At 37.1% G+C, this 13103-nt stretch overlaps 1 protein-coding gene across 1 annotated transcript in view; it reads right to left on the bottom strand.

Moving 5' to 3' along the window:
• LOC116710633 (eukaryotic translation initiation factor 4 gamma 3) overlaps window positions 1–13103 on the bottom strand; it is a 55987-nt gene that overhangs the window by 24650 nt on the left and 18234 nt on the right. The window contains 4 exon segments of the mRNA XM_032549777.1: window positions 272–451; window positions 2386–2406; window positions 7783–7815; window positions 10474–10566. Of these exon segments, the coding sequence (XP_032405668.1) occupies window positions 272–451; window positions 2386–2406; window positions 7783–7815; window positions 10474–10566 (327 nt within the window).

The raw sequence follows: 13103 nt of genomic DNA on the forward strand, positions 1-13103 counted from the left end.
GGTTTAATTTCATTTATGTAGATATTAACATTGGGCTTTCACATTCAGTAAATATGATTAAAACTGAGAGATGTAAAATTAATTTCAGCTGCACAAAGTATTAATGAATCAATCTGAATAAAAATTGTAATTACTTTCGTTAAGTTTACAAAAGTAAAAGCAACATAAATAATGCTGAGCAGCCTAGCAAGAACTGTTGAAAACATTCTGCCTGATTCACTTTTAAGCCAAGCTAAACAGAAAAACTAGTTTTTGAAGGTTTGCATTTCACCTGTGGGATGTAGTACTGTGGAGCCTGTGGGGAAGGAAAAGGCATTGGGGCCATCGTCATCATGATGGGCTGATTGGTGGGGTAGACAGCCGCCGCGGGAGCCTGCGAACCCGGACGAATGGAGGGTGAGTTTGTCGGCATCGAGGCCCTCGCAGTCTGCATCTGAGTCCTTTGAAAAAACTGAGGGTAATATAAGAAAGACAGAAAAAAAACAAGACATGTCAGTTACTGACTTTTTTATTTTTAAGGTGTCCAGATGTTTTCTCCAACGGGAGCCTTTGTTTATAGTCAGCTCAAAAATGTCTCTTGGATTTTCAGCATTAAAATCAGTTATGCTGTTGAATGAAATGCAGAATAATACTTAGAAACATGCATGCTGGCATTAATCTTTGAGCTCCTAAATAAAAATACTGAATATGTCTTATTGGTAAATAATTGTTTTCAGAAACTTGAGATCAAAAAATATTCTATAAAGCTAGAAACCCAAAAACAACCAATAAAAATTTTAAACCGAAGATAAGAAAAGAAAATCCACATGTTGTTACTGAAAACTTGAAGTGCCCATGGTAACAGTTTTATCAGCACAATTAAATAAATGAAAAGTACACAGTTTCAAAATGGCTACCAGTCAAAAAGGATAGGACAAATACAGATATTTGATTCCAATGGAACCTTTTTTTTTTTACTCAAACCAAATCAAACATACAATGTGCACTTTTGACAACATGCACCTGGTGACCCTGGCGGGCCACCAGGCTTTACTTGCGCCCCCACCAGGCTAAGCATTGTTTATTTATTTAGGGTTTTTTATGTTAGCCTTTTTTAAAGACTTCATAGTTGGTGTTTAGGTATTGTTAATGTCTTCCAGCAACACATAATTACCTAGTGATATTTTCAAATTTTCCTGTCAACTTTAAACATTTTTATCTCAAAAACATGTTGAGCCATTAGATGGACTGCTCTAGCATCCCTACCACTGGGGTTAGAAAGTTTTCTGAAGGTAACTCTATGCACTAATTATGTAATTGGTTAAATGTATTCTGAATTTCAGTTACAAATATATATATATATATATATATATATATATATATATATATTTTAATCAATAAATCGACATCTATGCCAAAAATTATATTTTCTATGCAAACCACAAGTACCCATTTCTGTGCACAGGCATTGCCACCAAAATTACATTTTTAGAATCTTCTAAACTTTCTTTGCCATATATCAGTTTGCCTTAGACGTGCTAAAACAGAAATGACTGCAAATGCAGTAACAGTGACTTCTGCAAAGCACGTCAAAATGAAGTGCTTAAAATCAGGTAATTCTGTGAGAAAACAACAAAGAAAAAAAAAATACAAAGAAGGCCGCTAGGCCAAACCTGGAATATTCGACCGCAGTCACAATATCCCACAAGTGTAGGACACAGGGATAAAACAAGGCTGTAAAACTGTCTAAAAATACACAAGAGTGAAATCACCTTTCACATAATATATTAGCCTGAGTGGTTTTATTGTAAATAGTTGTGGGGGAAATGTGGAAAATGAACAGGAAACTGTTCATTAACAGTCACCTAAAGACATTCTCAGTGAAATTCTCTGGAAAACTTTTGGTTAGGCAACAAATAGTGAAAAGACAAAAACAACTTTATAACACTGGCTGAAAACAAAAAGGGAAACTAAAATAGATCTTTATGCAACACAGAAACCACTTAAACTTGCTCAATACAACACAATTCAGAAACGTCACTGAAAATATTTTGACAGGAAGAAACAAAAACAAAGAAAACGCTTACAAAGGGAATATGCCGCATCTCTCATATTAGGCATGCAATTTATTTCGCTGTGCACGCTCATTAAAGATGAGTAATGAATGGAGCCAATTTGACAAACTTAAAAGTGTCAAAAGAGTCCTCTAGTGGCACTCTAAAGGACATTAGAGAATAAAACGATAATTACAAGCCTCCACACTCTGTGTTTACTGCGGTAAAGATGGAGGAGGGGTAGGGGAGGTGCACAGGATTAAACGTTAGGAGGGACAGGATCATTTCAGGATGATCCTCTTCATGCCATGCATCTCTGCAGAGACTCGACACAGAGGGATGTTAGTGTTACCTGGATGGGCCTGAATCCTCCCTTGGGGTTTGAAAGCAGTAAAGAAAGAGAGGCCAGTGGGAGGATAAATTGGTGAGATTTAAACATCCACACACAAACAGAAAGCTGAGCATCTTCTTCCACTTGACACACAAATTCATCATCATTCATTAGCCATTTTAACTAGCATTCAATGACAGAGAAAATCTGAGGTTTAGCTACCCTACGGCACAACAGTGCCGGTTTGACAACCCTAACTTTCTCACAAAATCATATTAAACCATGGAGATTGTCACAGGTGAGAAATTCTCCTTACTCAACATATAAAGATTCAACAGTAGTGACTCACCTTTGGCTTAGTATAGACTAAAAAACTTCTGCACCGCCAGACTACCTCATCTATAAATATTGCCTCACTTTCATCGTATTCATGCAGCATCAATTCACAACAAGTCATCTTAAAAACGCAACATCCGGTTTAATTCAACAGTCTTTACCCGTAAGCTGTTTTATAGATGGAAAGTGTCTGTTTCAACCAAACTGTTGGGTCTGTTTTTTTTATTTCCCAGACTGCCATAAAAATTAATTTGTCCTGATTTGATCATTAAAGGAGTGTGGTACTCATTAATCCTTGAGCAAAAGTCTTAACTCTGCGCTTGTAACTTGACAGACATTGATGTTGAGCTTGCAGTGTTTCAATATCTTCTATAAAAGCAGGAAACTTTGTCCTTTTAGCATTCCTCTTTAATTTATTTCCAATTGAAATGGAAGCATTAGTGGACTTCAATTTCCCCATTTTAAATTAAAAACAAATTAAATATAACAGATTTAAGCAACCACCCTTAAGGTCAGCCTCTTAAAAAAAGACAATGAAAAAGAGCAAAAAAGATTCGATTCTAAGGTTCTACCCTTGCAGCTAGCTAAATTCTCAGAGTGCTTGCTGTGAACTCTTTCATGATGTAACCTGTTCAGAACATGTTTACTGCTGAACCACAGACCCATTTAGGACTCAACCCCACCTTGCCGCCAAAAAACGCTTTTCCCAGTTTGTGCATGACTTATTTATTTGGGGACATGCACAAGTGTAAACCTGTTCAAGTTCATTTCTGATTCACGATTGCAAATAGAATGACAAAGTTAAAATTTAACAACCTGTTGGTGTAGTTTGTGCTTAAGCTTGGTGTTAGAGGTCAAAGTTAGAGGTGAGGGTAGCATTCAGAGCATGAAAGTCAATCTATGAACAATTATGGGAAAGTGTTGGGGCTTGAGAATAGCAGAGCCTAAGAATGCCAACCGCAGATGAATACATCTCCACAAATGAATAAATCTTCATGTACTTACACAAGAGATGCACCAATGAGCACATTTTGGGTAAATATCAATATCCAATATATTGTCATTAAGGGCGACAACCATTACACACATCTCTAATAATTCATCAGCATCGGCCGATGTCAGTCATTTTTAAACATTTAGGTCCAATAAGTAAAACTGGGCCAATCAACAGCAGATATTTATTTCCATCTTGTTGCCATTTGTGTTATGGGACCGATACCAATATGTTAAATAAAAACCATATCGTTTTTTATTTTGTTTTTGCCCCCTCTCTTTGAAAAGCCACTTAGCGTTTTAGAGGTACTTTCCCTTTTTGAAATCACACTCTCATCTTTTCTTAAACTGACACTTTTTAACTCTAGCCAGCTGCAAACTTTACTCCAACAATGACTTATAGCCAATCTGCAGCACATTTGCTGACTCAGCTAAACTTCTTCTGTTGATATCAACTCTCAAAGGCTTACATGTGCCTCCACAAGTCTAACACTTTAATAGTTGAGACAGAGTGCAAAACTCCATATCATTATTTATTCCTCACCTATTGCTAAAAACATCCACCTGATAATGTCTACTCGACTCTGCAAAGCTTCATTTAGACAATGCAATGTCTGGTGTCTAATGGCATGTTCCAGCACAGGAAGGTTGCAGCTGAGTTGAGCAAAGATGTTGTTTAAATAAAACTGTGTGCTGCATGTCAATAAGGTGCAAGTCTGTTAGTGCATGTGAGCAACAAAATGTTTTAGCCAGCCTTAGTGGTATATCAGCCATCTCTTGAGTAACATGTTTCCTAAGTGATTGGAAATCACAGCAAACACTTGCTATTATGGCCTGTGGTGTTGCTAGTTCAAATAAAAATACTGAAAGCAAAACCAACAAAGAAGAACCTTTTATAGAAGAAATACTAATAATAAAACCACTTACTGAAAACAGAAGTTGTTTGTTTTTGTGGTGAAAATAATGTCTGACTTAGATCTTCTTCCTCAAAGAAACCGACACAGACGTCATGCTTCAAATCCATAAAAGTTCAAACAGAGTATTTTGGCCAAATCAATTTTCTCATATTAAAGCTTCCTTTTCTGTGCATCGAGAGTGTTTCAGGAGAACAATAGCTGTTTTCTCTGTGAGTATAAAGAGCGACTGTTCGGCTTCATCTGCTTTCCAATTCCACTTCCGTGGTGGCACAAGAAATCTCAGAGCCAGTTTGTGACAGCCAGAGCATGCACTCCAGTGTGTGTGTACACACACACACACACACACACACTATCGCCAACGAACACACCCGTTACGCTTTGACACCATACTATTAATAGTCTACTTAAAATGTGTCCAAAGGGAAACATCCAGAAGGTGAGGATGTTACAGAGTGAGTTATACGGCGGCTGTTCGTTCAGAGCACAATGAATGAACGCATCAGTCTCATGGCAAGCTGCTGTGTGAATCAACACACACAAAGCCAACTCAAAGCCACATGAAATAAATGTCAACACCAAGACAGGTTTAAGACTCTTTCCATCCTCTAGGTAACACACAAACATCGTAAACACTGACCTGTCAGACACAAACATCAATTTGCCCTTCAAAATCCACAGATGTTTGTTCTGCATGCGTCAGCTGTCCAGTTTCTGACTCCCTAAAGTGTCGGTCAGGAAAACAGACCTGCACTCTATCATTCATAGATATACTCCAAAATACTTCCTACCTGACCAGCAGTGACTTCATATTATCACAAATAAAAAATAATTGTCAATAAGGGTTAAGTCTTCTAAAAGTAGTGAGATGTGATTATGTAATTTGCCATCGTTTGTCTAATTTTTTTTTCTTATTTGTAGCTTTAAAGAAATCAAATGGCCAAAAGACCAATAAACAGCAGTCTTAATGTTTACATACTGATAAAATCAAAGTCTCATGAAGATTGCACCAGATTTTCTCAATGCAAGCACTGAACTAACAGTTCTCATGTCTATGTTCTGGTGTGGGGTCAGATTATTGTTAAAACAGATTTAACAGAATCTTACAAGCATTATGTCTGAATTTTATGAAAGTAAAGAACATTTTACAGGTTTACACTTTAAATTAATCTGCTTCTGAATTTAGTGAACTGACAAAATTGCGCTTGAGAGAACAGAGTGAGTCAGCTGTTCACTATGTAAAGTCTCCAAACATGGAAGCATTCAGCTTCCAGATTTCTATACACCACAAATCTGGAGCAAACTTCCAGAAAACTGCAAAACAGCTGAAACACTGAGTTCCTTTAAATCTAGAATAAAAACTCAGCTGTTTAGAGTTGCTTTTGAAACCTAATCATGAAACATTAATCAATAATCTGATGTGCAAAGTGTAATGTTGTTGACTGTGTGTTCTATGACCTTGTATTTTTGTGTTGCCTTATTGCTGAAAGGCGCTATACAAATAAAATTTAATTGATTGGTAAATTCATAATTGCCAGAAATGTTATTTTAGGTCTTTTGAAGACTTATTTGAACAATACATTTTTAAGAGTAGAATAATTATACAATATATTTTATTAAAAAGGTGCATATATAATGAAAATTAACTATACACAAACTCCCACACTAGTATTTGCTTCCTGTATCCATCAATAACTGGTGCGATTCTATCTGGCTGTTTGACTAGATAGGCTATTATGGTTTCCTTTGCTGGAACAGACCGTTAACTAGATGCCATACATTCTTAGTGGTTTGGGTTGAGGATTGAAGCGCTACAACAACCACACATCATGATTCTACCACCACTGTGCTTAACAGTTTGTAACATTTTCTTTGGCTTGAAAGTCTGTACTTGAATTTTCCAAACATCCATCTCATCTTCACAAATTTGAGGTCAAGACAGTCTCAATTCATGACAACATTAATCTGTGACACTGGTGTTCTAAAACATCTAGTTAAAGTCAGGCTTAAGCTTTTTTAGGTTATTGGGTTGTTCCTAAACATCCTGAGAAATTTTCTCTCACCTTAACGTGACCATTTGGTTCTTCTATATCTTTGCAATGTAGAGACTTTTCTCATAAGTACTACTTAATTTATACTAGTGCAAGACTCGTGGGTGTCATAACTCCAATTTTCACTCTTACACTAGGGCTTCAATGAATCAATTTCAAATTTTGTATAAAAAGGCTTAACTAAAAAAAATCTGCAAAATGTGCCAATGTTTTTATCCGATTAATCATCAGAATAATCGACACAGCAATCAATAACTAGAAACCATTAGTAGCTGCACTAGTTTATTCTGCTAATTCTGAAATTCACAGCTGTTACCAAAGTTTTCACACCGTCAAACATTCCAACAAGGGAGCACACATTTCAGGCATCTGCTTGAAATAATATCATTTTAAATCAGGTGTAATCTTTGCCAAGATATTCCTCTAATGAGGTTGACCGCAGACATAACTAGAACAGCTACTGCACAGAAATCAGGCATCAGAATTTGCACATAACTTTGTATATTAAAGTTGAAATCAGCAGTTTTTACATAACCCATAAAAGTCTTTTTAGTACCAAACACCTGAGCATGTATAGAAACAAAATTTTGAGTATAAATCAGTCCAGTAATTTGGCAACAGGCTTCTGGAAAACAATTACATCTAAAATTGATCACCATCTTGAATAATTCCTTAAGGGATCCAAGCAGAACACTACACTGAAATCCCAAAATGGTAACTCATTGCAGTACTACTTAGTCCTAAGAGCACAAAACCCAAATCAATATAAAGTTAATGTAATGAGGAACATAAATATAAAAATGAAAAGCAATTAATTTCAACAAGTGTACAGCAACTTATTTAAGGGAGTTCAAGCCAGGTACATATTGACATGATTATATGCAGAGAACTAAAGTCAGTCTAGATGTCAAAAAAAAACAACACCACCCAAACACAAGTCATAGCTCACTGGAACACCCTTTTATAGTGTTCCAAGGTACTTAAAACTGTTTTAAACCTGTATTTTTTAAGCACAAGCAGACCCTCCACAAAAAGCTCTTTTGCCATCAGTGACCAGCACACTGCTTTGATGATGATGATGCAAAAGAGGGATGCAGGAGGGGCGTCCAGCAGGGGTAAATTACCTGATGGTGGGTTGGTCGAGGGCCCGTAGCAAACTGGTGGGGGAGGGAGGAGAGGTCCAGCAAGGAGAGTGAAGCAGTGATGGCAAAGCGGGGAGAATAGAGAGCAGAAGAGAGACACAGATACAGTTTAGGATGAGCGATGGAGGCAGAGGCTTGAAAATACAATAAAAATACCACAGAGCAAAGCTTTAAAGACACATGGCACAAGATGTATGACACGACTTCAGTAATACAAAGTCTACTGAATGCATTGGTATAGGTTCAGGAGGTATAGTGATATGTAAACAAAACATCAAGGTTTTATATTGTAATGATGCTTACAGAAAATTTCAATCAGAGAATTAAAAACACGTATGTCCTTGATCATTTTAATTTAATGTATCTAATACATTGTATAGTCCAATAATAATAATACATGTAAAGTTATTTAAAATTTTGGTGAGAAGATCCGTAGAAGAAGAGTGAATAAAAAACAAAAATCCGTGAGCGTGTTTCATGTATGCAGGAGGAAGATTTTAAAATCAGTTTGTTTTAAATATTTAACAACAGTTCTGATCCCACATAATTTTGGACACAGATGTATTTCAAGACTCAAATCAAAATTACATCTTAAATATTGAGAGAAAATACTAATTTAATATTGATATTTGAAATGAAAAGTGAAAAAACAATTTTCTTAAACACTACAAAGGGGTGTAATGAAAAGGTTTTTTTTAAGTAGACTTGGGTTATTTATTTAGCTGTACTACCTGTTTTGTTTGCAACTTTGTATTACCAACAGACATGCTAATACTCATGCGTCATGTGTCAGAAAGTGCGTCATTAAATTGTTATATAAAGGAGTGGTGGGTAGCAGCCAGGGATACAGAATAATATAGCATAATTCAACCGTCACCTTGTTGTCCAATACAACAATAACAGCATTAATTACAACATTCATATACGTCTCATTTGCTCACGCTTCACTATCTCATCAGTTGTTGTGATGCTTTCAACATCTACTGCTATGATAACTTCATAGCAGTAGATGTTCACATCTGACACAGAAGATGAAGTCCAAGTTGCTAAAGTTTTCAGACTTGAAATATCACAGCCAACAAAAATCACATTCCAAATAGTCCTTCTGCATTGCTGATATTGTGCACATTGAAAGATATATTTGGAATATACAGTGAACCCTCGTTTTTAGCGGGGGTTGCGTTCCGAAAAGAACCTGTGATAGGCGAAATCAGTTACCTTTATTTTTTTACAATTATTATACAGCATAATTAAATACTCTACATTGAAACCAAAGAACAAAACCTGTTTTCAGGGCCTAAGCATTTTTTTAACAACTAGAACGCTTTCTTACAAATAATCATCGTAATCATCAATACGAAGTACAGTATGAGAAATTGTGACTCGCGTATTTCACTGTTCCTCTGACTGTGACGCTGCAGCCTGACTCCGCTCTCTAGTGGCTTTTTCTTCTGAAGCCTGTGGTGCAGGTGTGTTTTTTCGAGAGAAGAACATAGTTATCGGTAGTTGTTGTCGCTCTTTTTTCTTCTGGGCAAAAATATTTGCCAAAATTTGCCGAGCTGTATATTTAAATACCGTAACGTTATTGGCACGCAGGTAGAGAAGAAGCGCGGAGACTGTTTAGCTAATCAGAACGCAGAACACAATGCACTCTGGAAAAAAAAACTGTACAAAAAACTCCTCAAAGCAGCGAGGCCGTGAAAGGTGAACCGCGTTATAGCGAGGGTTCACTGTATTGTGCAGCGCTAGGTGAGGCTCCTCTGGGGCCAAGTCTGGACTCTTAGCATTTTTAAACATACTTTTTTTGTTTAAACAAGGAAAAGTGTTTGGAGGAATTCTCCTCCTTTGGTGCTGCCATTCAGCTGGCAGCAGCAGGTCAGGTATGATGTTCACTCTGCAACTAGTGACACTAGATAAAACCCAGCACTGCCTCTGGGATTTCATTTAAAGGAGCTTAAACGCACGGTGTTTAAAGGACGGTGCATGAAACACATATTTAGCACTTTTGAGAAAGTGCCTGTCTAAAGTTGGTATACAGTGAAATTGGCCCATTCCTAGCTTACATTACATTACACACTAGAAACGCTCATGAAAAAAAGAGAAAAAACAAAATGGCCTTGGAAAATGACAGTGGCGAAAAACTAAATCTGAGGGAAATGTGTCTCGTAGTAGAAATGTATCTTAAGTACACTGATCCTAATTTAAATCAAGCTGTCAAAAATGAATCTAAAAAAACCAAAAACTGCCATACTCCAAACACTGACAGTACACAAATAGTTTAATTTAATTTAATTTAGAATTGATGTTTTAATATGCACAGCAGAGACTGCTGTGTGTGCTACAGAAAGGAGTTATATAGTGGTTAACATGAAAGATAAAAAATGACACCAGCATAAACTCATTTCCTGTGTGTCATCAGCGATAAGAACACCCACAGGGAGCTCATTAGGAAACAATACAGTCTCATTGAATTATTATAACTGTGTTAAGTACCTTGGCAGTTCGATCAGACAACAAAGAATCTCCTAGTGGCTTCTAGACTCAAGTTGGGTTTTTTTCTTCCCCCCCCCCATTCCCTCCATTCACAGATGCCCGACTTCAAATAGAATCATAATAGAGCTTAAAGTGTCTGAGGTGAGTCAGCTGGAAGTGTGGAAGCAGAGAGAAACTCACCGGGCGACTCTGTGGCTGTGCATTCATTGGCTGTGTTTGGGGAGAATACACTAAAGGAGTGGAGCCGGCGTTTTGCCCAGTGTTGTATGGTGACTGTCAAAAGAAGAAAGCAGGCGCAAACAGGTGAGAATTCGATACAGACTAGAGAACGTAGAGCAAATCAATCATGACATTTCACACCATACAGGAAGTAAATACTAGAATAATACAACCACTGGCAATGGAGGTTTGTGGGGAAAAGTGGTTTTCAGTTGAAGCTTAAGTACTTGGCGAAGATAATTGGTACCCTGAAGGACTCCCAATCCTGTGTTGCTTTATACTCAATCTAATGCGGCACAGGATGGCTTAGGCAGATCTGCCATCCTTTAAGCTGCTGTCGCTGTGCTTATGATAATTGTAGTTTGTTCTGGCTGACTCGACTATTTATAGAATGCTGGTGAGAGACATCAGCTGCTTTGGGGTGAGGCAGTGGGTCAGTAGACTATGACAGTAAAGAGGAACAACTGGATTCCTCATAAGTCGAGTCACTCGCTTCCAGAGACGCTGAGTCACGGTGTCGGGATTTATGCAAAGTAGGAGCTGCAGAGTTAACGCAGGTGCCAGCAGTGCAACAACGTCACTGTCTGACAGTGTTTATGTCTTTGGGATTCATGAACTGACCTTTTATGTTGGTAGTTTTACCCCAGCGGAGGTAATGCATGTCTCACTAGAGGGGAAGAGCAGTGAGTATTTTATCTAATAACCCACACATTCATGCTCTGTCACTCTTAATTTAGTTACGGCTCTGTCACTCTTAATTTAGTTACGGCCCAATCTTGTCTCAGTTATGCATCCACTGATCTCGCCACAGCTATACAGAAAGAAACTCCAGGCAAATTCATACAAAAAACAACATTCAAAAGGAAAATTAGTCAGAAAAAACACAGGGATTTTGACAATAACTATACAGAACCTATGAAACCAATACTGTACACACACACACACACACACACACACACAGGAGCATCTCAACAAATAAGATTATCAAAAGGTAATTTACTCTCAATACTTCTGTCTAAAAAGTGAAGCTCATACCATACACAGAGATATAAGTATAAATGTATATGCCGTTTGAATATGTCAAACAACTCTTCTGTCAACTGTAACATGCAGCAACATAAGACATACCTCAAGTTTTTTTTAAATATTGAATAACTGTTTGCTTTGTGGTGGATGTGTTTGACTTTTTCACTTGATTTATTTTATTTCTTATTTTTAAATTATATGGATTACCGTTTGTCAGGAAATAAAGATTTCTAATAGAGCACAAACGTTTGTTAATTCAAATGATTATGCCTTACAGCTAATGACAAATCTAAACATGGAGAATTTTAAAACAGAAATGTTGACCTACTCAAAAGCAATATATCCTCTTGTCTTACTTTATATAATGTTAAGCATGTCACAGAAGCAATCAACCTTTAACTCTGTGGAGTGTTAAAGAAGCCCAGATGTGGCTTAATGGCTGATTCAGCTCATCTGCATTGTTGGCTCTGGTTCGCCATCTTCCTCTTGATAACACCCTGAAGAGTCTTTATGGTGTTTGGGTTGGCCAGGTCCAGCACAGGGATCATTAAACCAAGTAATGCAACTTTCGGCTTCGTCAGCAGGTGCCAAGTACTGCTGGAAACGAAACCAGCATCTTTATAGAGCTCGTCAGCAGAAGTAAAGGAAATGCTCTGAAACTTCTTGGTAGACGACTGTGCAGACTTTGGATTTGATAAAAACACAGAAGGCTAACCGCAGCAGATGGCACGGCTCCCTAAATCATCAGAGACTGTGGAAATGGCACACTGGACCTCAAGCAACTTAGATCTTTTTCCAAGTTGGACTGAGTGATATGGTTGGGAAAAATATCACAATATAAGGGTTTTAAATTGGTTGATATTGATAATTAGTGATTAATTTTTGTTTTAAATAAATGAAATACTGTCAAATACTGTGGGTTTTATCCATGGTTTCCTCTCGAGACGCCCCTGTTATTGACTGTTAAGCAGCTATGAGGCACGGTGGCAAAACCTGAAACAGCTGTTGTGTAAGTTACTCAGGTTGTTAGTCGATGCCACCAACTTTGTTTAGCTTGCTGAGAGAAGTTGAGCATCTAAAGCTAGTTGTCCAGCCCTATTCGGTACAGACCACTGAACAATCGGATTCTATAGAAATAAGCTTTTGTGCCTTACCTTCCTTGTGAAGGTTATCAATGACTGTCAACTGTCAATTCAGCACTTTTCCTCATGGTAGTATAAACCATAACATGGTATGAAATCTCTATAACAAACTAATCTTTATTGGTCTTATGTAATAATCTAATTTTCTTACACTGAATTTTGGTCTATCATTTGGTATAAGCCATAGTTAGCAAAAATAAACACTTGTAATATATCAGAGTTTGTGTAGTTAATCTTGATTTTATGACGTTGAGATTTTCAGAGTGGCAGTTCTCTCTAAAATTGTTAGTTATTGTGTGCGAACATAAAAGTGTTTCTAACTAGCTTCAGAGTTCACTTATTAAATGTGATTTAAGCTTGCATATTACAAAGAAATCTGACTAGATTGTGGCTCAGCTTTTCCGATTTAAGATAAACATTAAA

Source organism: Xiphophorus hellerii, chromosome 20 (genome assembly GCF_003331165.1).
Source record: "Xiphophorus hellerii strain 12219 chromosome 20, Xiphophorus_hellerii-4.1, whole genome shotgun sequence".
NCBI classification, from domain to species: domain Eukaryota; kingdom Metazoa; phylum Chordata; class Actinopteri; order Cyprinodontiformes; family Poeciliidae; genus Xiphophorus; species Xiphophorus hellerii.